Source organism: Leiobunum rupestre, chromosome 4, assembly GCF_980474605.1.
Source record: "Leiobunum rupestre chromosome 4, qqLeiRupe1.1.hap1, whole genome shotgun sequence".
NCBI lineage: Eukaryota > Metazoa > Arthropoda > Arachnida > Opiliones > Sclerosomatidae > Leiobunum > Leiobunum rupestre.
Genome location: NC_143387.1, coordinates 38,608,393 through 38,633,034, shown reverse-complemented (window position 1 = coordinate 38,633,034; position 24,642 = coordinate 38,608,393). Strand labels below are relative to the sequence as shown.

At 39.6% G+C, this 24,642-nt stretch overlaps 1 protein-coding gene and 2 non-coding genes across 6 annotated transcripts in view; 2 read left to right on the top strand and 1 right to left on the bottom strand.

Annotated features, from left to right (window-relative positions):
- Nucleotides 1-24,642, top strand: part of Sh (Potassium voltage-gated channel protein Shaker) — a 218,751-nt gene that overhangs the window by 7,818 nt on the left and 186,291 nt on the right. For 2 of the 4 annotated variants that reach the window (XM_090174192.1, XM_090174191.1), the window contains exons 1-2: nt 19,558-20,673; nt 21,022-21,078. The exons of 1 other annotated variant lie outside the window; for it this stretch is intronic. In XM_090174192.1, coding sequence (XP_090030318.1) covers nt 20,564-20,673; nt 21,022-21,078 — 167 coding nt within the window. In that variant the 5' untranslated portion in view covers nt 19,558-20,563. Of the gene's footprint in view, nt 1-19,557; nt 20,674-21,021; nt 21,079-24,642 lie in introns of those variants that run through there. One more of the 4 variants, XM_090174194.1, reaches the window with a different exon arrangement.
- Nucleotides 5,719-5,790, bottom strand: TRNAP-UGG (transfer RNA proline (anticodon UGG)). The gene has a single exon. It is a non-coding gene; the product is annotated as a tRNA-Pro (tRNA).
- Nucleotides 5,961-6,032, top strand: TRNAP-UGG (transfer RNA proline (anticodon UGG)). The gene has a single exon. It is a non-coding gene; the product is annotated as a tRNA-Pro (tRNA).

Sequence of the window (24,642 nt, the reverse complement as noted above, 5' to 3'; positions counted from 1 at the left end):
AAAAGCGTTACTACGCGCGAACCTTAATTTCTCTGTCTCTCTCCGTGTAGAGGTACTTGAAAATAAAGTAACAGGATAGTGCTGTCGTGAAAGGGAGTTTGATTACGATTGTCGCGCGCCGACCCCGTTTCTTCGCATTGACATTTCTTTTTCTGCAGATGACGTTTCCCCCATTTTACGCGTCTGCCTTTTCTCCCTTTCGTCGCTGGAATAAGTTGGCGTCTTCGGCGCCAGGAAGCCTGTCCAGCCGCGCGCGCGGTTCGCGGGGAAACGGATCTTTAACCGCGGACGACGCCGTACATAGTCACGTCCTGGCTGGGTAAACGCACTTCGTCCGACGCTCAAAGACTAGGCCTATTTTCCCTCTCGAAGGGGTGGTGCGATATCTTTTAACCCTTTAATCCTCTCAGACTGGGAGCTCTCACTCCACACAGACGAGAGTCCTTTTCGCAGTGGCCACCGCCCCCCCCCCCTCCTATATTTTTATATTTCCAACACATTGTTCTCCACTCCCAACGAGAGACGCCGCCATTTTCTCGCCGCCTTCCCCGGACGTTTCTAGCGAAATTTAATAGCTCGCTTTTGCGTCAAACGCTCGAAACTATATACCTCCCCCGCCCTAGGCTTACATTGGAAATCGCCATCTATTTTTCAAAATATGTGTCTCTATTATAAGCGTCTGTAGAGTGCTTTCGTGTGATACAATTTTGGAAACTTGTAACGTTACAGGCGTAGTGTTAATAGTGGCCGCCATGACAGTTACCGTTTTCCTTTACTAATTATTTTTATTTTTACAGGACTAATGAAATATGAACAATATTTTTATTACAAATATTTTATTTTTAGACAAATAACATTGGTGACGTCGTGAGTTTCGAAGTGAAAGCACTCTATTATCGTGATTTCGAATTTCTACATCGACTAGTTTTAAACGCGTACGAATTTGACCTGGTTCATGAGCTAGTTTCCAGCATAGGATTGGTCGTATTTGCTACCAAGTGCTAGATTCGGGCCCAATTTTTCAAACGTCGGTGTGGTCAGTTAAGGCTGGTTTTCACTGCGGCAAAAGGCCACAATGGTGAGCATCGACGCTAAAAAAATCTCGTTAGGCCTAATAAAATATTTTTGCGTCGACGTTCACCCAGATGGCATTTTTGCTTTAGTGAAAACCAGCCTTTAGACCTAATACATTTTTTTTGCGTCGACGATCACCTTCATGGCGTTTCGGCCCTAAAGAAAACCCGCCTTAATACATATATTTTTAAATTAACATTTCGTCCTAAGCCTTGGCAAAAATAGTCAGTTTTAGGGAACCAATGAGATACCAGACTGATTTGATTTTCTAAGGAGGAGGGGGTTACTGTCAGAGCGTAAGGCGGATTGGGAGATACGACAAAAATCATCTCAATATAGTCATTCTCCCTGAGTATAAATAAAACCTTTTTTTGTCGTTTTACTTCCTAAAATCTTGTTCCTTGAAGAACCGTTTCAATCTATGCGTGGTAGGATGGGCCACTTGTTAAATTTTTCTACGCCACGTGTATCAACCGACGCGTTGGCCAAAGCTCAAACTACTGTTGGCGTCTATAGGAATTCTCGATCGAAAAGTGCTATCCTGAAGGCTAAACCAAGATGGTGGTTGGGGACACTGGTACCGAACCAAGATTTGAAACGCGTTCCTTTTTTCCCCATTTAGAAAAGTTGGAACCCCACCCGTAAAAGTTGGTTTATGAGGCCCGAGCAATTATTGAACCGTAGTTTCCCCCTCAGCCATTTTTTCCATCCCGTCGTCTGCTATTAGCGAGTTTTCGCGGCGAATATCATAGGCTAGAATTTCGAAACCCACATCACGCACGGAGAGAGGGGAACACGCCTGCTCAGGGGGACAGCTCTAACGAAATTGCCGGCTCTCCGGATATATCTGGTCAAACATACGAGCAAATACATAGGAGCCAGCTAGACGCGGGCCTACCTCGCGTTTCAAATTACACTCAAGATTCCAGTCGATAACTTTAACCACCCTCATACCAGTTTAAATCATGAGTCGAATTATACTTAATAAACTGATAAACACCATACATTCGAGATATATTTCGTCCAAAAACCGATTCTTTGTTGGAAGCGAAAGTTCTTTGGGAGCTACGTAAGTTATTTTCACTCGGATTTTGCACAGAAACGTACATTTTCGAGCTCGAAATACGTCAAACACTTTTAGCGCACTTTGTAGAGTAGTTGCACGAGCGTGTTGACTAGTCATGGTCATTCCTCCATTCCCGCTTTGAAATTCGAACGTACAAAGCGTTCCTTCACTCGAATGCCCCATCTGGATTGTGGACGGAGAAACTAAGGCGTATAAAATGGAAGTGCTATTGATTTCTCCAACGCGGGATAGATGGCGTTAGCGTTTTAACTTTGTCTCTCTCCCTCTCGATTCTAACGACGAATTGCGTTTCCACCGTCCTGTTTGTGTTTTTTTAAATATTTTTTACGCTATTAATATTTGATAATGGCGAGGAAATTATTAAGTGAGTGATATCACTTTAATATCAATCCCAAAATTTAAATAACTAATTTTTTTGTTAAAAATTATATATAATTTTTCTTCAATATAGGTTTTTTTTAATATTGTTATTAATAGATTTTTCAAACAAATAATTAACTTAAATCGTATTAAAAATTAAATATTTTTTTAAAATAGGCGAAATAATTTCTACGTATCATACTAAAATTTCAATGAGTAATAAAAACTTAGTTTGTGATTTAAATTTAAACATTTAATATAAAGAATGTATTTAATATATCATTTATACTTCGAAAGAATGTTAGAACGATTTGTCGGCATTATGGGGCACGTCAAAATTCTAGGAAGGAATTCTTCTTTTGAGAAGAGCTATTCTTCTTTTGAGAAGAGTTCTTCGTGATAATTTTTTATCCCCGTGAGAACTCGCTAAAGAGCGTCAAATGTAAAAGGATTCTTCTTAAGTTGGCAGCTTACCACGAACTTGGTACACTAAGCCTTTGACAATAAATATTATTCTTACACGATTTCACGACAATATATGAAGGAAGAAAACATTTTATTTATAATTTAAAAGGAAATATTTCACATTCGGTTTTCTCTGAAATTCATTTTCGTCCACAAAAATATCATAGTTTATTTTCTTCAGCATCAAGTAAACTGACTAGAATATTAGCTGCTATTTTTATTTTTAATTTCCCCCCTTTTTGACCAAGTGAGAATGCTCTCTTCTCAAGAGAACTCGTGAGAATATATTACGTCACTTCCTGTGAGAAGGACCGTCAAAATTTTGAGAAGTGAGAATTCTCACTATCAAGGGAAGAATTCTCAGAATTATGACGCCCCCCTGGTCTAAAATAAACACTCATAAGTGTGACTCTGTATAACGACTTTCTATTACAAGGACGATAAATTATTTCGACTTACACCGTCCACGCATATCCGGTCAACTTGCGGGTGGCGCCGCTGGCGCGTCGGGAATAATAATACAAACAAACCGTTACGCTCTTCTCGCCAAGGCTTAATAAATCGCCTGGTTCGTTTTGAGTATTCTTTAGTTATGAAAAGCTAAATTTAAATGGATTTTATTAAAGACGCTTTAAGCCTTGTATACATAGACGAAACACGATGCTTCAGCTTGTAGTTTTATCTTTTTCTTTGTTTTAGCAGAATGACTACCAGGCGATAAATACTAGTGAAAACGCGTTTTCATCCCAAGTTTCAAAATAAGTACCTTCAGAAACTAAGCAAGTGTTTATAATAACTAATTTTATTTTCTGGTTTAAATTTTTTTTATTATTTCTCCGAATTATGTGTCAGTTACCATTACGAAAACGTTTTAATTTTCAATAGGCTTTGGTCACGAGCAATTAATTAGGCGATGAGCCGGACTTAGAGATCCTGGGACCATTGGCAGATAAGGAGTCTGGGCCCCCTTTTCACGTGCTGCATTTACTCTTATCCCTGGAATTAGGCTGTGCCGGAATTTCCCTGATTCAGCGTAGAAGTCTGAGCTCTACGGTTATATTACTAAATAAAAGCTCTTAACAATCGTCGACTAAATAATTATGCGATAATTATGCAACATTTCGATTTAAAGCTGCGTCCGTAAACAAAATCTTCTACCTAGGAATTTCTCCAATATAAATTACGATTGATATTATAGATTTACGCCTTCGAATACAGTAATTACGGTCACTGGAGGGCCCCTTAAAAGGATGGGCCTCTAGGCCACGGCCTAGGTTGGCCTAGGCGGAAATACGGCACTGGCGATGAGGGATATTCCAAACCGTAGTTACACACTGCGCTATATTATAGTTGCAGCGTACTGTGGCGGCGCCAGGATTTTAAGAGACGTAGGCGCTTAATTGCATGACTCGGGGCCCCACAAATAAACATTTATTTATTTATTTATTCAAGAGAGAGCTGCTCAAAAAGCCAAAACTAAGCTTGTAGTAGAGCATCGGTAGCAATGGCAGGAACAGGTACATAACACAAAAGAATAATAGATAGCAGGTGTACACTTGATGAGATGCTTCCGGTTTGCGGGCCCCGAGTTAAATGAAAAGTAGGCTATAGGGATTTGGCAGCATGACGTCACGCCATTCTGGTATACTTTTTCTCCACAGGATAAAAACTATTGAAAAAAAAACTGTGACGTAGCACTGCCAAGTCCCTATAGCCAGCGAAACCTCCCCCTAGTGACCTACGTGGTTTATAGCCCCTTAAAGCAGCTGGAATCCGAATATCAAATTACGAAGACCTTTTTTAAATAATATAACTAATTAGGAAAAATAAGAATGGGCATTTCTTATATTTAAAAGTAAGATACCGATATAAATTAGATTAAAAACCTATTTATAGAATTTTAAATAACGAAGCGGATTATAGCGAACTTAATTAAATTTCCAAACTATATATAACTTAAATTTAATTTGCATTAAATTGATTTAAGGTATGGTTGATTGCTGAATTCCCTGCGGATAGTAAATACTAATTAAAACCAATTTTTAATTAAATTTCTTATCGAGAAGTCAGACATCAACAACAACGATTTTCCCGCCAACCCGCGGAAGCATACAACGTACCACGGCTGAAAGGTACAGCCTGTATTCGTAGCTTGCTCGTGGGTGTGGCTTGTGTTCGTTGCCATAGTAACGCGTATAGGTCGGCCATGACATTAAGACGCCCACGGTGGTCACGTGATTATTTAGCAGAATCGTGTCATTTCGCCTCGTGATCTGTGACGTGAAATTAATACCATGGCGGCCGTTTCAAGGCGGGTCTTAGTTATGACGTACGCTTACGACGCTACGAGCAAGCACACAAATTGTAAAGTGTAAAATTTAAACTGCGTAGGGATAATTACTAATTTATAAACCACATTGCCTCCTATAAAGTATTTTTAAGAATTAAAAAATCATAATTTTTTCACCCCGCACTATTTTTTTCTTGCGAAACTTTATTTTGAAAAATCAGTAGGACACTGTACATGTACCATTGACGGTACAGGGAGATTAATTAATCATAATTATCTCCAACTGAAACATTTATTTTTGGATCCATCAAATGAACCTAATTATGCTTAATATATACAAAAGAATAAATATTTGTTTAGCGACTTAATAATCAATTGGGCCTAACGTTGGAAATTTATAACCCTTCTTTTATAGCAATTAAAATGGAGCAAAATGTACCTGGGGCCCAGCCGGGATTTGAACCCGGGACCTCTCGCACCCAAAGCGAGAATCATACCCCTAGACCACTGAGCCGATATTAAAACGCGTTGAAAGTTTGAATTCCACACGTCAGTGAATCACCTCATCGAAAAAACAGGATCTTTATCTAGGTTACACTCTAATCTAGAGACGTACGAAACTGGATTATTATTACAGGATAAAAAAATAAGTAGACTAATATACAACGCCAAAACGATAAAAGTGGCTCAGTGGTCTAGGGGTATGATTCTCGCTTTGGGTGCGAGAGGTCCCGGGTTCAAATCCCGGCTGGGCCCCGACTTTTTAACCCCTTGGAAGGCTAAATTCTGTTTATACAGCAGATTATTCGTTTTCACCGTTTCTTTACATCAACAGTAGTCGGATAAAAGCTGCCTGCTTAAACAATATTGGTATTTTTGGAATATTAATGAAATATGAAAAATATTTATATTAAAAATATTTTAATTTTTAGATTACTAATAAAATATAACCAATATTTTTACTAAAAATATTTTTAGATTTAATATAATAAAATACGAACAATATTTTTATTAAAAATATTTTATTTTTAGATGACTAATGAAATACGAACAATATTTTTATTAAAAATATTTTATTTTTAGATGACTAATGAAATACGAACAATATTTTGATTAAAATATTTTTTGACTAATTCTTTTTATTTTTAGACTAATTATTTTTAATTTTAGACTAATTATTTTTAATTTTAGACTAATTATTTTTAATTTTAGACTGATTATTTTTAATTTTAGACTAATTATTTTTATTTTTAGACTAATTATTTTTATTTTTACAGAACTAATAATAAATTTTTTGTTAGAGGACTAATTCACCATATTTTTATTTTTAGACTTCTAATGAATTTTCAATAATATTCAAATTTATTGGCTTATTCCGAATGTTAGTTTTTTAAAAATGTCCTTTTTTGCACTTATAGGAAAGGATAAATCCAATAAAAACGGAAGCGAAACAAATGTAGTCAATTGGAAATGACATAGCCCAAAGGGATCCCCCTGGTGATAGTTATTTTGCGAGTTTCACACTTGGCAATTACGTAATGGGCCGGATATACTATTCATTAAAAAGTCAATGAAACTATGCGAAAAAAATAGAGAAGCCCTAACAATTTCGTGGATCGTAAATTTCCAGAAATCTAATACCGCTTGCTTTTTTAATTTCACGATTTTATCGAAGCCTTATATTTATAGAGTTATTGTCTGTCTGTCTTTGAATGTATGGTTTCGAACACTCAACATTTTTGTACGGAAAATGAATATTTAAGTAATATATCGATTTGGTATTAAAAATCCGTCGTCGTGCAGCGGGAATTTTGAAGTTGAGACAGAGTGGCTGTACTACGCATCACGGAACAACTTGTTTATTTTTTTCAACGCGCTAAATGATTTTTTCTCTCTCTCCGGGAGGCGGACAGCGGCCAAACTGGAATGGGCAGCTCGAACCGTGAGTAGGAAAGGGAGGGTATGGATGGAGCCGAGAATCATTTAGATTCGGGCGCATCGCGGGGAAGCAACCCGAAATCATAGCGCCCCCGAGCCCGGGTTCCCCCTCGACGCCCACCGAGATTGGACATGGCCTCTGCAGTTTGAATGTGAGCTAAACGATTTAAGGGATTACGCTTTAAACTTCGCTACGATCTCCCCGGCAAATGGGATGTCCTTGAATCTGGGTCATCAATATCTGGAAGGGAAGCAGCCTTTCGGACCAAATGAAATCCACCGCCAGGGGTTTGCAATTTTAGAACACCCCTTGGTCAGATGGTCCTGAAGACTGGCGAACTTTAAACCCTTTAATACAATCGTAATTGTAATACATAGAGACGCTATGTAATATGTTTACAGGTATTTCTTATTGGGGGCGGGGGAAACTATTGGTTGAAAATGATTGTCCTCTCGCGTACATATAGTACTTTGGGCAAAGTCTAACAGAAGACCAATTATAATTAATAATATTTTGAGATAGTCCCAATTTTAATTATGTTTATTATATATTATATTATATATAATTATATAATTAAGAATGCATACCGAAATTATCTCTAGCGCTGAACCGCCGAAGTCGAAAGGCACCCGATTTTTTTAAAAATCGAATTTTGGGATTGTAATTTTGACCAAACATCTACGGCGAGCCAATCAAATCGTCGCTACGCTCTTAATACTACCAGAAGTATTATATTGTTAAAAATATTCGCTTGAAACATGTATACTCAGTTCGAAAAGTCTTCGGCCGTTGCGATTTTTGCACTTAATTTAATTGTTTTCCAATCTATAAAAGGTAGGGTGATGAAACCAATTGCATTGTTATTTTTAAATGATTTTTTATTATAAAAAAATGTGTTTATCTCATGGAGCGAAGGATACCGAACGATGTCAACGATTTGAGAAATATGGACAACGAAGCCTTCAACCGTTGGCAGCTCAATATTTATGCCTCTTTGACAAATTATTTTCGTCGTAAATAAAATGAATTCCTTATTGATTTACGAATTGCGCAATAATTTTTGTGTTTTGTGTATAACATTTCTCCAAATCAATAAAGCATGTTGACAAACCGTTATTTATTTGTCTCTCGTATTTTATTTTTATTTGGTTTAACAATCTTTTTCCATTGGTTTCCTGTTATATGATTTTAGTTTGTTCAAAGCTTCTGGCTCTGCAATTTGTAATGTTATCCTGTTTCCTTAGAATATGCCTGTGAATATTTCACTAATGTGAGATATTTTGAAGAACTTGTTTTCTTTTTGTGAAATATTCCTTCGCTTCTCTCTGTGGAAAATATATTAACCACAAAAGGCCCCAAGAAAATATATTAAAGGGGCTCCAAAAAAAAAGAAAATTGAGCATGCTTTTCTTCCCCCCCAACCCCTCACTCGGCCTTGGCAGAGGCGGGCAGAGTCAACCGTAAATTTCGCACTTTACTGACTTTACACACATTTGGCCACCGAACTTTGGAGCCCCTTTAACCACAAAAGGCCTCAAGAACTAACCCGATATACGAAATAGCATTTTACTCTGCACTTGACTCTTGCCCTTCAGATGTTTTCAAAACCTGACTTTTTAGCTGCTGCGACGCGTCCCACTTTAAATTAGCAATCACTTCGAAATCCGTAATCTGCACACCTAGCCAATGATGTTCGCTTACTCTAAAACCAACAGAATTTCAGCAACGTCGCAAATAGGAACCTTAAGAATATATATTTGCAACGTTGCTGAAATTCTGTTGTTGTTAGAATAAGCAGACAACATTGGCTAGGTGTGCAGATTACACTTCCTCGAATTTTCGCAATTTTTCCAAAAGGCGATATCTTTTCAACCGTTGCTCCTAGAGCGATAACCATGACACTTTCTAAATATGAATAGACCGCTCTGATTTCGAAAATGCAATTTAAATGTCGTAGTACATATATTAAAAAAGTTGTCAAAATGACTTTTTCCGTTTTACCGCGAAAATTTCCATGTTTCGCCGAAAACACATTTTGATTATAAAAGAAAATCATTTAAAATTAACAATGCAATCGGTTTCATCGCTCTACCTTTTATAGATTTTGAAAAAAAATAAATTAAGTGCAAAAATCGCAACGGCCGAAGACTTTTCGAACAGAGTGTACCTACTGGGGCTTCCGTTGATTTTTCAAATTAACGTTTTGGATTTTCTAGCACATCCGCGATTTGTCGGGAAATTAGCTACCAATGGAATCCGCGTCAAGCCTGTAGGCACAGTAGGCTGTTAAGGTACGTGTTTCATTTTAATGTCCTCGATGGATACTTTTCTCGTTTGCACAAAGTCTTTGTTCACGATCTTATCAAAGAACGGCGATTAATAACCAATAATAACCAGCTAGGCTAATACCCTTGGAACCACCTTAGGCCTAAGTCATCAAGCGACTTTTGAAGCCTTTAAATTCAGGTGGCCGGGTTACAATGCGTAGGAGGGTGGTGGCAAGCCCTGCATGCCACGCGAGCCAACGGCTCCCTACACGACGACCACGCGGAGGGGGGAGAATGATTACCCCCTCAGAAATTATTTTATAACTTTTTGTTTAAAAATCCAATTACACTTTATTTAAAGAAATAACAAATCATTCCGCCGCGCAATATTCCAAGAAGTTGAAGCAAAATTAGCCACTTTTACGAAATCGCCTAGTCACAATCAGAGTAGGCAAAATGTATTCGGTGTTTCTCTCTGCGTTTGTCGTTCAGTGACGCGGAAAAGGTCATCTCTGTACGAATACGCAATGCGAGGGGTGGAGGTGCGTTTTCGCAATAATAGTATTTGGTTGGCTTGACGCCCTCCTCCCCCAGGCGGCCGCTGTACTTTGTCGAAATGTCGATATGCAAATCGGGGCTAATATTACGACCCTCCCCAGTTGGCGTTGGCTCGAGGAGCGACGGAGGCTTTTGCGGCAACGAAGGACCTTATCGACACCCCCCCCCCCCCGGGCCTCGGGGACGCGTAAGAGCTTTATTAGACTCGATCGAAATTAAACGGCTTGAAGATTTATTAAACTGCTAAGTCCTATTCCCAGCCAAGTCTTAATTAAAAGTGGCGGGGGGAGTGTCCTTTTCGAAATAATTTCCACGCTAACCAGTGCTTTTAATGAGTAGATTCTGAGTGTGGTTTGATAGTTTATCTCGTAAGTCAGTATATTGTATCGGTAAGTTTGGGAAAATTTTAGGAGAGGACTCTGAACTCTCATTTCTGCCCCCAAGGCCCCGGGTTTAAAGGGATACATTTCACTAATATCCAGCGTCTCCAGAAATAGGGTGGGGAAAATGCCCAATTCTGATTGGTCTAGCCCTGCCACAGATAAGCACAAACTATTGCTTTAAAATAAGAACTTGCGAACTCACTCAATGCCACAAGCTGAGATCGAACCAGGGCTCCTCTTGCTACGAGGTGAAAGGGCTAACCACTTCGCCATCCTGCTAGAGACGAGCAGTCGAGGATTGATTAAGGGCCCGGGACGTTTTCCAAAAGGTACGGGGTCCGGGACGAGGCTAAAACAAGATCAGACGGGCCGTAATAAAGCTCAAGCCTAAGGGCCCTTCACAGCGTGATGAGAGACCAAATTTGTGACCAAAAATCTACCATTCCAACTATATAATTATTTGCCTTTGTTTTGCTGAAAGGATTTTAAAAATAGAAGTTTCTAGACGATAGTGCCGCCTGGTGGCTACTTCACTTACAGGGCAGCGCTACAGCCTACATATCCGTTATTTTGATATATCATAAATATAGCATAATTTGAATTTTAGACAAAGTTTGGTTGTATCTGGACTTTAATAACCACATCTGAAATTGGACCATTTCAGCCAACTTTAACCCTAAATATTTCCAAATTGCGCAGCTAAACATGGCATAGAAACATTATTCGGTAATTGGTCAGTACATTTCGAAAGTTTCATCTCGGTATCTAGTGGAAGTTTTAAGAAACTAATTTTTAAAATGACGAATAAAGTACGTGGAAATCACGGGGGTCATCCATAAGTTTTAGTTGCAATAACACAAATTTTTTAATAGACCTTTGGAATCGTCGGACCCTGTCACAGTGGCGGATTATCCATTAGGTGCGCGCCTAGGGTTTCTTGGTCTCTAAGGTCTCAAAGCAATAAAAAATACATAAAAACCACTTTTACTGGAAGGGAATATAACGTGCAAAGCCATATTTACGGAAGACCCCTTCAATTTTTCAAATTTCCTGAGCGGCTGATCACTATCCGTAATCGGTGTACAAGCCCGTAGCTTTGACTGTACTAAAGTGATTACGTAATCGATTACAGACTTTGCAGTACCAAAGGCTCGCTTTAATCAGTGTACAGAATTTAAGGAAGTGGTTAGCCCTCGACATTACGTCCCTGTACAGTGGCGCCAAAGATTTCTAAAGCCAAAGGCAAACGTTGGTGTTCCTTACCAAATACCTGAGGTTATATTCCCTTTAAAAACGGTTTATAGTAAAATTGCGCCTCAAATAACATAATCCGGCACTGGCCTGTCATCTGGAACTATTCATTACGCTTGCGACTCAAGAAGCTAAAGAATTGTAATTTACCACCAGGTGTTCACCAATTATTGGCTGAGCCACAAATACCCATCCTTGCTACAGAAAATAAAGAGTTGAATTTGTAGAACCAACATCCGCATTCCACCCAGAGAACTTCGATATTTTCGATTGTAACTAAAATTTATAGACGACCCCGTGTTTTCCACGTACTTTCATTTTCAAAATTAATTTCTTGAAACTTCCACGAGCTAAATCTTTCGAAAGGTACTGACAAATTAGCAAAGAATTTTTCTAGGCAATTTATATAGCTGCGCATACGAGCGCGATTTTAAGATATGTAAGGTTAAAATTGGTTGAAATCCTAATTTCTGAATGGGTTATTGAAGTCCAAATACAACCAAACTTGGTATAAAAATCAAATTATGATATATAAAAAGAACGGACATGTAGCGCCACCTGTAAGTGAAGTAGCTACCAGGTAGCGCTAAGGTCTAGAAAGTTTATTTTTTTTTAAATCCTCTCTCCAAAAATGCCGGTAGATAAGCTGTAGATTTTTGGCGACAAATTTGGTCTTTCAGCACACTGTGTGGCCCTGGTTGTTGTTAATCCGCCACTGGAGAAGCTACCTGAAATTAGGATTTCATTTTTCAAATTATTCGGTAGCCTTTTAAGGGAAGCTAGGGCGATTTTTCGATTTAGTTCCTGCTCCCTTTAACTTATTTCAAAGATATATTTTCCCGTAACGAAAGCCGTATTACGGTGTTTGCCCGTCTTATTTTTTCTAAAGTCAGGCGCTCACTGATCTTCGTAACGTCTCCGTCCTACCTTTCACAAGCCTTTGCTTCGTAACGGAGACAATGCCTTGTGGAAGGCAGGACAGATACGAAACGGAGAGCCAGTGGGCGCCTAGCTTAAGACGCAATCGATTAGTTTTCCAGGCGAGCAATTCGAAAAAGCAGTGGCGGAAATTCGAGAAGTTTGATGTTTCGAGCAAACAATATTACTACTCTCTCCTCTCTGCCAGAAGTAAATAATGCTTCTTAACTGATAAAATCGTTACTTCTTTCGGACAATCTGTAACTCCATGGCGACTTGTCAAAAAAAAAGGGTAAAATTTTTCCTATGGAAAAGCGGATACGTTGACCAAACTAGTGACGAAAATCGTCTGAAACGCGACACATATCTTCCATTCTAAAGGCAAAGTGATTTCGCCGTTTTTATCGTTTCGCGGACGCGTTTTATTCGCTGGTCCGAAGCGTCATTTGAGCGGAGGAGCGGACGGACAAATATAACACAGAAACGGAAGGTAGGTATCCTCAATGACATAGACGCGCGTTATCTGGACGAAAATGGTTCCGTTACGACTTTATTCGGACACGAATGGTTTACTGGTCATCCTAGCCTCGAAATGTCCATTCTTGTCAATGTAATTGCTGCCGTGTTCCAACAGATTAACCCTCAATTGGGGTGAATTTTTGTCAGTGACACTTTCGAAAGTAAATACGTTAAAACAAATTTCAGATTCTTTATTTTTAATAGAAATGAATATAGTAGTGACACGAACGTATTTAGGTTATCGAGGTCGTAAAAGTCTAGCTTCTCTGAAATGGAAACCCTCCATTTTCCCAGTTGAATAACGCCATCTAGTATCGGTCGTAAGAAAATTTTCTTTCATTGAGATAAAATATCTATAATTTGTTATGGAAAATTTTAATTTAGCTTTTTAGTTTGGACAACTTTATTTAAAACTGTATTTTAGGAATTAATTAATTTAATTAATCACAAATTTCAAAAAGGAAGTCGGCATTTTCCTAATTATTGTGTCAAGAAAACATTTTAATCAAACAGATTTAAATTTGGTTTTTGATAGTACGTGCTAGGATAAACTCAGCAATATTGATTTCGAAATTTTGATTGCTACACAGCACGTATTTTCGACCTACTCTAAATAATTTCTAATAATATTGCACATCAATATAAATGGTCAAATTTGAACAATAATCCGGTCATCTTGAAACATATTTCCGACTTATTTTTACTAAAAGCGCTGCCAACATTGAATAGAAATACTCTAACGAATGAGCAGAAAACCAACCAACTATGTTTGAGCAGAAACAGGCCAACTTAGAACAAAAAAATATCCCAAGATTTGGCATAAGCGCGAATAGAACAATTTCATAGCAAAATATAAATAATTAGCACGAATATTTGCATAGGGAATTTTGTAAAAATTGTGTCTTACTCAGAGTTTGCTACACGACAAACTAACTTGCCATACGGGGGTGGTGCAGTGGTTAGCACTTTCACCTCGCAGCAAGAGGAGCCGGGTTCGAGCCCAGCTTGTGGCACTGGGTGAAAACTCGGAACTACTCCTCCCGCGTTGAGTTTGCAAAACCCCCACTGGTTTAAGGGGTTTTCCACCAAGTTCTTCGGTTTCCCCTTCCATAAAAGATTGTTGTGGTTAAAGGTAAGTGTTGGCTCGCGTGGCATGAAGGGCTTGCCACCACCCTCCTACGCGTTGTAACCCGGCCACCTGAATTAATGGCTTAAGAAGTCGGTTGATGACTTAGGCCTAAGGTGGTGCCAAGCTAATTATTATTATAAACTCAGTTCTATCTCAAACTACAGTCTTGGTTTGGCGTTCATCAGGAGCGTGTTTCCATTGCTGGTGGGCTATTTAAATAATAATATTTTCATTTATTTACGATATTAAAATTTTATATACGTGATAGAGCCGATACAGCCACTGAAGGGCTGAACTGCTATTGATCATGTGTACGTAACGCATCCGACGAAAATTACGATGACTACTGTAGTTTCTGTTGGAATTTCAGATCATGACCTTGTTATTTGCGTACGTAAAGGTTCTAAGGTTCTGAAGCATTCGAAAATCATTCAATCACGTTCGTTTCGTGATTTTGTTCCTGAAAACTTTACTGCTAACCTTTCTTGGTCACTCTCTCAACTCGAGCGAGGAGTGTCAATCGATGGCGATTGGACTGGTATTAAAGATTCAATTTTAACTGCCCTAGATGCAAATGCGCCTATATTCTCGCGCCACATATTAGACATTTAGCGTATCTTCGTGATCACCACCGTGCTCGCAGATCTCGAGCTAACGCTGAATTCCATGAAATTGAATATAAAAAACTACGTAATATAGTTAATAAAGAGATAAAATTGGCGAAAAGAACCTTTTTAAGAAATGAAATTTCCGATTGTAAAGGGAACTCTCGTCTTCTCTGTAAATCTTTAAAGAAACATTTATCCGCACCGCGCGGACCTATTTCTCAGATTGCTTACTCTGGCTCAATGTTTACTCACCCTCAAGACATCGCTAAAGCCCTTAATTCTCACTTCACTAAAAACTCACCGATGATTCCCTATGGTCCGGATGCTGAAAATGCTTTCCATTTTACGGAAATTTTAGCTCGGGATACATTTTCGGAACTGAAGTTATTATCGGCCAATAAGGCAACTGGTCCTGATGGAATACCGGCGAAAATATTGGAGGGTGCATCGATACTCTTAGTTGATCCTCTAACGGAACTTATAAACCTTAGTTTCAAATTTGGTAATTTTCCGACTGAATGGAAAGATGCTAAAATTTGTCCTTCATATAAAGGTAAAGGGTGCAAATCAGACCCTAGCAACTATCGTCAACTGGCCGTTCTACAATCCGGCTCAAAAATACCTGGACGTCTTGCCCATAAGCAAGTCTTATCTTATCTTCTGGAATCCGATCTACTCTATCGCCTGCAGTCTGGTTTTCGGCCTAAACATTCCACCCTTACCGGTATTGTGAATCTAGTTGAACAAATCCTAGATGCTCTCTCTCGGGGAAAATTTGTTGGAGTGGTATTTCTGGATATCGCCAAAGCCTTCGACTCGGTTGATCATACCACTCTCCTTACTACCCTCCGTGGACTCTTTTTCTACTGATGCGTTAAAGTGGGTACAAACTTATCTTGAAAATCGAACGCAACAAGCACGTAGATATAGAAAGTCTAAGGGGGGGGGGGGGACGGGTTATAAGACAATCAGATTAAATCGCGAGCTCAGAGAGCGCGAAATTTTTCGTTAGCAATAACGCATATTTAAAGTACTGGCTAGACTCGGGACGAGTGACAATGACATTTCCGAACGTGTATCAAACGAAGTTTTTTTTAATACATTTAATGTTGCGCTCCTTTCGTAAGAAAGGAATCGACTCCTAAGGGGGGGGGGGTTGACCCCACTCACCCCCCCCCTTATATACGTGCTTGGAACGCAATATGTGGTAGTTGATGGCTTTTTGTCGTCCTTGGGTACTCTACGAAACTACGTCGGAAATCGACTTCAATGACGTCGAGTTTGTCCACATTGAATTAAAATTACCTTTGATTTTCTATATTCCCAGTTAAAGCCTGAACAGTGAGTCCCCTTAGATTCTTGGTCCATGGTTGATTCTAACAATGAAAGACCCATGATATTTCCAATAAAGAAAGAAATTTCCCCCAAAATGTTGCCCATGGCCAAAACTACGAAGTTGTACTATTCTATTGGCAGGTTTTCGTAATTCTGTTTAAGCTTCCTCGAAACATACTGACAATCAATAATCTCCTGGCTTTGATTTCGGTCACTCAACTCTTCCCCGCTGAGATTCTGTCATATTTTTCGTTGACTGCTTTGAAACTTTACATGTATTGTTTAAAAGTAGATAATAGGTCTCTTACGAGATAAGTATATATTTAGGACTTAAAAATTATAAATTACACAATGAGTCATATTTGATCGGTTAAAGAGTTTTAAAAAGTCAGTAATAGGGAGACAACCAAAATATCTGCGCACCGATTACAGATATTTATACTGGGTAGAGCTTTTGGCGCTCGGCTTTTGGTAATGTAATCAGTACAGTCAAATCTACAGGCTTGTATACCGATTGCTGCTGAGAATGATCACCATCCGAAACCGTATAAGAAGATGTAATTATACTATACAGTGCGGCCGAGAACGGGCCCGGGGCCCGGTAAAACAATAACGCCATCGGGCCTCAAGAAGAGTCAATTCTACTGGAGATAAATTATACCTTTCTTGGGAAAAAAAGTCAAGTTTTTAAAATCCAGGCCCACCAGGCTGCACGGGCCCTGGTAATTTGTACCGGTTTACGTTCCCCTTTCACCGGGCCAGCCGCTATGACACACCTACAATTATAGTCCCTGGGGTGTTTCTGTATTACGAGACATTCTCCGAGTCACTTGCGGCTCTCGAAAAAGACTTTATCCGCTCAATACTCGAAATGAACTCTATCCTCCGCGAGTTCTTTCCAGTCGATGAAGGCGACACTGAAATTAAGTTATATTAAAACAAACGAGATGTAAACGACATCGAGCGGGGAAAACTAGCGTCGGGTTAACTTGCTTTTCTCTTTTGATTTTTTTGAAGTAAGAGAGAAATCGATGGAGAACCCTAGGCTGGAATAAGGCCACATTAAGCTTGTTTTATCTTTATTCTCGAGAAACCTTGTTTTCTTATAATTAAAATCTCCATCGAGGGCAAAGGGGAGGCGCGCCCCACACCCGCAGCCCGAGACGTCGAATTCCCCTTCCTATACGGAGTCAGGGTTTGAGCTTGAGCAGACATCGACTCCAATTTTGAGATAATTTTGGGTATGAAAGGACTGGCGGAAGTGTTTCATCTCTGTTTGCGAATTAGATCGAAATGTAATCAGAGCCTAAATATGGAACTTTAAGAACGAGAATGCTTTAACTTCAACAACTCTTTGTAGATGCGTCGTTAAAGTACGTGCGTTTTCGTCGCCATCTTGGAAAATGGCAGCCAGAAGCCATTAAATGACATTTACCTTGTTCTGTTCTATTGGTCGTAGAGATGTGGGAATGGTGTTAAACGGTTTCTTACGTAAAGGTGATCTGCGAAATGCCTAGACTAAAACCAAAAATAGTAATACACTAAGGATAAAAATTATTTTAGAAATCTTGTAATTTACTTGAAAGTCCCGAAATCTGGCCGATAATCAGTTCCAAAATACCGATATCAACACGAAAATTGTGCTCTGAAATCTCAAAATCAGTTTCTGATTTCTGAAATAACTTTTGAGATTACAAAGGTTGGATGCCTCGTATTAAGCACATCTATGTTTTAAGAAAATACCCAATTAGAATTGAGTCCTGAATGTCTAAGTTTTTTTTAAATTATGCCTTATTTTTGAGGTAGTTGCTTTAGTAGACGAAATTTAATAGACGATTACCAAACGGATCAAACATTTGTCATACGCTTCCGTTTCTGCGTTAACATCTGGAAGTATTTCACCACAACATTGTTTATACTGGAAGAGCGCTGCTATTTTTGGTACGAGTTCAAAGTGATTCACGAATTACGGATGGGGTTATCCAATGATTTATAGAAGACAATTTGGAGGGCGATGATTAGTTGGATATGACCAATGGTCGACCGACATTTGGAGAATTTGCCTTTTGATCGGACATCTATTCGGAGAGTGCATTTTTTTTGTTGGACGACTATTAGGACAATATGTCTTTGGGTCGAACGACTATTAGAACAATAGGTCTTTGTGTCAGACTTCTTTTGGGAGTATATCCGTTTCTTAGGTAAGAATATTATTGGTCGGGCGACTATTAAGACGTCTATTTGTAGATGACGATTGATTGTGTTGACTTAACGCCAAAAGCTGTAGAATAGGAAGTGTCATACGAATAATGTGATACGGTAAAGCGTAACTGGAATAAACTACGAGATAATTAAAATCAATTTATAAACATAGCATCGCAAAAGTATTTGGTATTAAGCAACCCCTGGAAAACGTGAACGGGGGCACTTGTAGCGGAGTGCAGATTGTACCGAATGAAGCTACGTCTACACTCAGCTACAAGTTTACCCGACACGTTATCGCGGGCTGGCGCAACCCCTCTAATAATGACTCTTGGGATTTTAACGCTTCAGTTCAGGTTCTAGTTACGTTACAAACAAGTTGTAGAGCATGTTAGCGTACGATTTATCAAATTAGAGTATAGTCCCTTTAAGCGAAAGTTTTGTAAGGTCGGTTGAAAGAGCCCTCTGGTGGACGGAGCGGATGAACGGCTGGAATTTCTTTTTAATCTAAAGGAAGTCTAGAACCGAGAAAATCAGTTCGTTTTGGGTTCGTACGAAACAGTTTTATAGCCTTAAGAACGCGGTAGCAACGAGAGATTTACGCTGGAAGTTTTTCCGCTTTATCTAATTTCTGAGCAATTCTGTCCTCCGCCTTTTATATAGGACGTTTCCGTCTCCAGAGGCGATCCTAGCGAGAATTTTCCAAACTAACTCCTTCGGAGGGGCCGGAGAAAAGCCAGGGTTTTCGCGTCCGTGAAAGATCGATGTGGAGCCTCGGCTACGTATTCCGCGTTTATTCCCCCCTCCATCGCCCCCCCTCTCGAAACGCTTTCGCGAGATAGGACGAGCTCCACCACGGCAAAATTCGGGAGCGAGAATTTAGTCCGTGGCCAAAACCATCCAGAGCCGTGTCTGGATGGCCAGGTGAAAGGAAATAAGCTCATCCCGTCTGCCCCGAATCGCGCGCCCAAATATTCTCTCCGCTCAGCCCGTGTCCCGGCGCGGAACCGGGCGGTGGTCGTTCGACGCGACTTCACGGACACTCTTTTTAGTTCGACACATTTGAATAATTTCCAGCCCCGTCTCGAGAAAAAAGAAACCGCAAATAAGAGAAAGATATAAATCGAAGGCGGTCTCCCGATACTTGTTAAGGCGCGTCGAGGCGCGCGGAGCACTTTGGCGGGCCCCACCTGTGGATACGGCGCCGTTCCGAATGACGCCGCTGGGGAGGAAAGCTCCATCGGCGCCTTGAAACTTGTAGCTTCTCCGTCAGCGGCAGCTGGGAACCCCGTTTCACTCGTCGTCGTCGTCGTATTTCAAAAAAAGGGCTAACCGCGGAATGAATGTCTCGGAAAATCGGTGCTGGCGATTTCGGGCGGTTCGTGAACCTTGAAGACGCGTTATTCGTTTCCGTCGCGGAATGGGATGAAAGAGCGCTAGCGAAAGGGAATCACTTTTGAGCGACATGCCAGAAGAAGAAGATCTCTCGGAGTAAACGGAGGAGGGGGGCGTCCCCGGGTGGGACGCAAACGTTGTTCGCGGCGACTGGGAAGTCTATTTTAGTTGAAAGAGCGCAACTATGCCTCCGAGTTGGCACCAGTCCGTTATATTAGGGTGCCGCGGGAGCTGGGCTAAAAGGAAGGCGAAGGAGAACTCTCTGGCCGACGCCAAAAACCAGCCCGGTTAATTCCTCTGCCCGCGCCCGACAGCGCGACGAAAAACTCAGCTCCGCTCGCCTCCTAAATCCCTCGTTACCCTTCCTCGTTCTCGCGCTCCGATCGCGCGTTTTTTCGCTTCCTTAGACAGTTCCTTTTTACAGAACCGTTTTCCAAAAAACGAAACGAAACTACGAGTATCCTCGTATTATTCCATTGAAATATCCGCGAGAGTAGGATAATATAGTTATCGTCACGAGTCTCCGTCTTCGCTCTTCGGTGCTGGACGAGTCTCGTCATCGCGCGAATGACGCGTAGAGAGAAGTTCAAAGGCTGGTGAAAACGAGACGATGGTGGTTCGCGTTCTGGACGCGTCGCCGACAGTGTGATCTCGCGTAGAGGATAAACGCGCTCGCCGTCAGCCACTGCGACAACGTCTCGACGGGAACGGTGGGGAGCTTCCTTCTGGCTAGCGAGAAATAGCCGACGCTCAATCAGCAAGGTCGCCACCAAGATTGCAACCATGGCGATGCTAAGGGGGCTTCCCGGGGGCGCCTGGGGTGGCGGGCCCTGGGATAAACTCATGCAGAAGTTTCAGACTTCACACGCCATGGACATGTCTGGAAATAACAGGTCAGCGTCGCTCTTTACTCTCAACGCTTATTATCGCCGCCTACGCCGCGGCGCTGCCAGAACTTCGCTTAAATACACCCGCTTCTCGAAAATATCCCTTATACCAAATGATAGAAATAAAATATAGAAATTGATTAAATTATAGGTCTTTTAAATCTAGAACTTTGCCAGGTTTAGGACTACGTTAATTGACGAGGCTTACAAGATAGTTTCTTTCACGTTTCGCTTCGTGAAATAGCCCAATAATAAAATGATAAATTGGTGGAGCAAAATTCTGGCAGCGCCGTCCTAACCCGCTTTTTTCAATGCCGCCGCTTGATCGTGGCGTTTTTTGTTGTATATACTCAGCATTCCGGACGCCACTGAAGGCGCCCCCAGAAAATCCTTCAGTGACGTCTATGCAAGGTGAGATTGACCGAGCCGTGTGATCGTTAATGTTATTGCAACTTCTTACGGGTATAATTCGTCTTTTTTTGTCATTGATTGTGGGTAAGGTTTCTTGTTTTCGGTTTCCAAGGATAATGGTGTGTGTGCTCATTTTCTAACACCACTAATGGTAGTTCTAGCCTTTTTTTTCTTCTCTTTTTGTTCTTAAAAGGCTTGTGCTCAGTAGTCTTTAATTCGTAGCTATTACTACGCTCGATCGTAGTTCAGATATTTTTTCTTAGTCGTTTGTAGTGTTTTGATTAACTCTAAAATTATCCTACAAATTTAGTTATTAAGCCTATATTATACAAACGTATATAAGCAACGCGTGGATCTCTAAAGTATTGACCTTTTGACCTTCGACTTAGAGAAAGGTTTCCCACTAATGTTAATAATTTTATTTGAGGCCTTGATTGTCGCGCGGGGTTTTTTGGTTTTTAAATGACCATGGTGCTGGTAGTCTTAAATTCCTCGTCTAAGGCGGGGAGGAAGCGCGGCTACCAGCCAAAAGTACCGTTTTCGTTTGCGCGAATACCCCTCACATTTGGAATTCCGACGCCGAGTTTAATGAGGCGTGTGCAGATTCATTTTGGGCCTTATTTTTCTTCGTGCGCCGGAAACGGTACGAAAATACGTATAATTACACGGCCATTACTGCTATTGTTAGGACTATTTTTCTACTATTATTTTAAACATCAAACACCAGTAGCTTTACGGATTTTGAAAAACGTCCGTAACAATAACGTTTAGTTATTGATCGTTGAAAAATATACAATTTGTTTCATAATTAACAAGGAGACTACCCGAGGTGTTATACACCGATTTTGTTCAAACTCGGGGGATTGGTAGACCTTCATGTAATTTGAAAAATTCTAAAGCGATTTTATTCATTGCCATGGTAACGAAAAATGTTTTTGACAACATAAAATTTAAATTTTCCCATTGAAAATAACATGGGATTTTGATCGATTTCCCTGTGAATTTTTTTTTTTATTATTTTGGTATTTTTTTTTCAATTTTGTAACATGTTTCACAGGGGGGACCCTTGGAATCGGTCAAAATCCCATGTTATTTTCAGTGGGAATATTTATATTTTATGTTGTCAAAAACATTTTTTGTTGCCATGGCAAAACCGTTGCCCATTGAATAAAATCCCTTTAGGATTTTTCAAGTTACATGAAGGTCTACCAATCCCCCGAGTTTGAACAAAATCGGTGTGTAACACCTCGGGTAGTCTCCTTGTCAGTGTAAAATATTCACCAAATTATTATTTTGATAAAGTTTACCACTTTTAAATTATTCGCGGCTGTTGTCAAATCCTATTTATATAATTAGTTTAGACTAAAATTTAATACCGATGACAGAATCCTATTGTTTATTCCTTAAACAAATACTAAAAAGGGCCCGAATCACAAGCGAAAACCTCTTTCTTAAAATTGAATCGCCCGACAGCGCTCCTACCGAGAGAATCGTGAAACTTTTCCACTCAAATACAAAGAGCGTGCGTAAAAACGTTAGATGACACGCTTAACGTGTTTAATATTTGGGTGGAAATCTTTCCAATATCGGACACCGTGGCACTGCTCTAAAATAATCAAGGTCTATTCAGTAGTTTATTGGCTACGGTTACCAAATAAATACCTAAAATTCTTGCCTAAAATTAACAAAACTAGACACAGTTAAAAATGTTATGACACTAATAAATTCAAATGAAAAGAAATCGTGTTATTATTATTATTATTATTATTATTATTATTATTATTATTATTATTATTATTATTATTATTATTATTAATGTATTGATGCCATAGTGATAGTACAATAATGGGAAATTAAATAGTACACCCCCCACAGTCCACAAGAGTAAAATATTTGTGCGTGGCAGGGGTAAAATATTCACATTAAACCAAAATTACCTTCGGCACGGTAGCCGTACAACAAAAATATATTAGTAAAAAAAACAAAATGAAATTTATAAAGTTAATCAAAGTGTAAAAAATTATACAATTCTTGATAAGTCGTTTACAATTTTTTTTCTTAAAAATGAGAACATTAGAGCTATTTTTAATATCAATATCCAATAAATTATAATTACGTCATTAAAGTGAAAATAAAAACATTGTCTCCTACCAGGCGCTTCGATTTGTTTTGGTAAAAGTGTATTAGCCTTACTTTGCCTTTGCAAGTCAGAACTAAAGTCAATTAAGCCTAAATCAAGATTGAAGTGGCCCCAATACACCTTTAGAAGGGGTTGCAGTAGCGATGAAACTGAATTAGTGTGAAGGGACATAATTCTATCGGTAACCTTCAGCGGGAACCAAAGAAATCGCGAATTTATAAAAAAATAATTATAATTTTTACCGATAGATCACGCCACCTATGATCATTGTATCATTGCGTCGCTTCAAAATTAGGTGTTCCTTTTTCACCGATTTTAATATATGTTTCTTTATTAAAGGGAATATAACCTCTGGTATTTCTGTCGCCCTCCGAGGGTTCCAATATTGTCCGCTGCATCCCATGGCTTTTCACACCTGCGGCGCTGATAATCGCGGATTGCGAAGGGAATAAAGGAAATTGATGGGGTCTTCCATAAAGAACGCGTTGGAGGTTCTATTCCCTTTAAAAGACCATTAAAATTTAAACCACCTACGTGGTAGCAAATCTGACCAATCATATTCTGGCATTTTTCTAGTTCTATTTCCGGAAATCGCGTGGGCTCTTTAAAATTTTACTTTAACGTCTTAAAGCCCAACGGCCATTTAGCCTATAGAGTGTACATAATTTGTTTTCTGGTATTCGCTGTAGTAATATTTTTAATTTAATCTTAAATATATTAGACAGTTTCAATTTAATATTTATATTTTAATCATGGCTGTATTAGGGCATGTACCAAGTGTGTGATGGCACACGTTAAAGGGCCCCGAGGTTAAAGGGCCCCCGAGGTTAAAGGGCCCCCGAGGTTAAAAGACCCCGAGGTTAAAAGGCCCCCGAGGTTAGGGGACCCCGTCATCGAAATAAATGGTTTTTCCAATTTTTTATATTATTAATTTAATTCATAAAGTAAGGTCTGAATTTTTTTAGGCGCGCCAAATTCTACTTTACACATGTCCCCGAATAGGCTTCGTGCGTAGTCTAAGCTTTGGTCAGAAGTATCGCCGCCTACCGACTGAGTTTTAAATCTAATGTGTGAAAGCTGTCTGCTCATTCAAAATTATCACGATATAAAAGCTGAACGTTTCAGTTAAAGCACATTTATTTTCAAAAGTTATCTGCTATTTCTTCACACATTTAGTAGATGGCGCTATCTTTTCTAAGCTCGTAGCCTAAACTGTTAATCCGGCCCTGATTTTAATTAATAATGTAATTTGGTTATAATACGGTTAAGGCAAGTTTTGATTTATTTTATCTTTATTTTGGCATTAATGAAGGTTAAATTACAATAGGACGCACCCTGCAAGCTCGCGGGGCTCTAACAGGGCAGACCCTCCTTACGCTAAATTCGTTTTATTGCTCGCCACAGCCCCGGGCGTTTACGGGGGC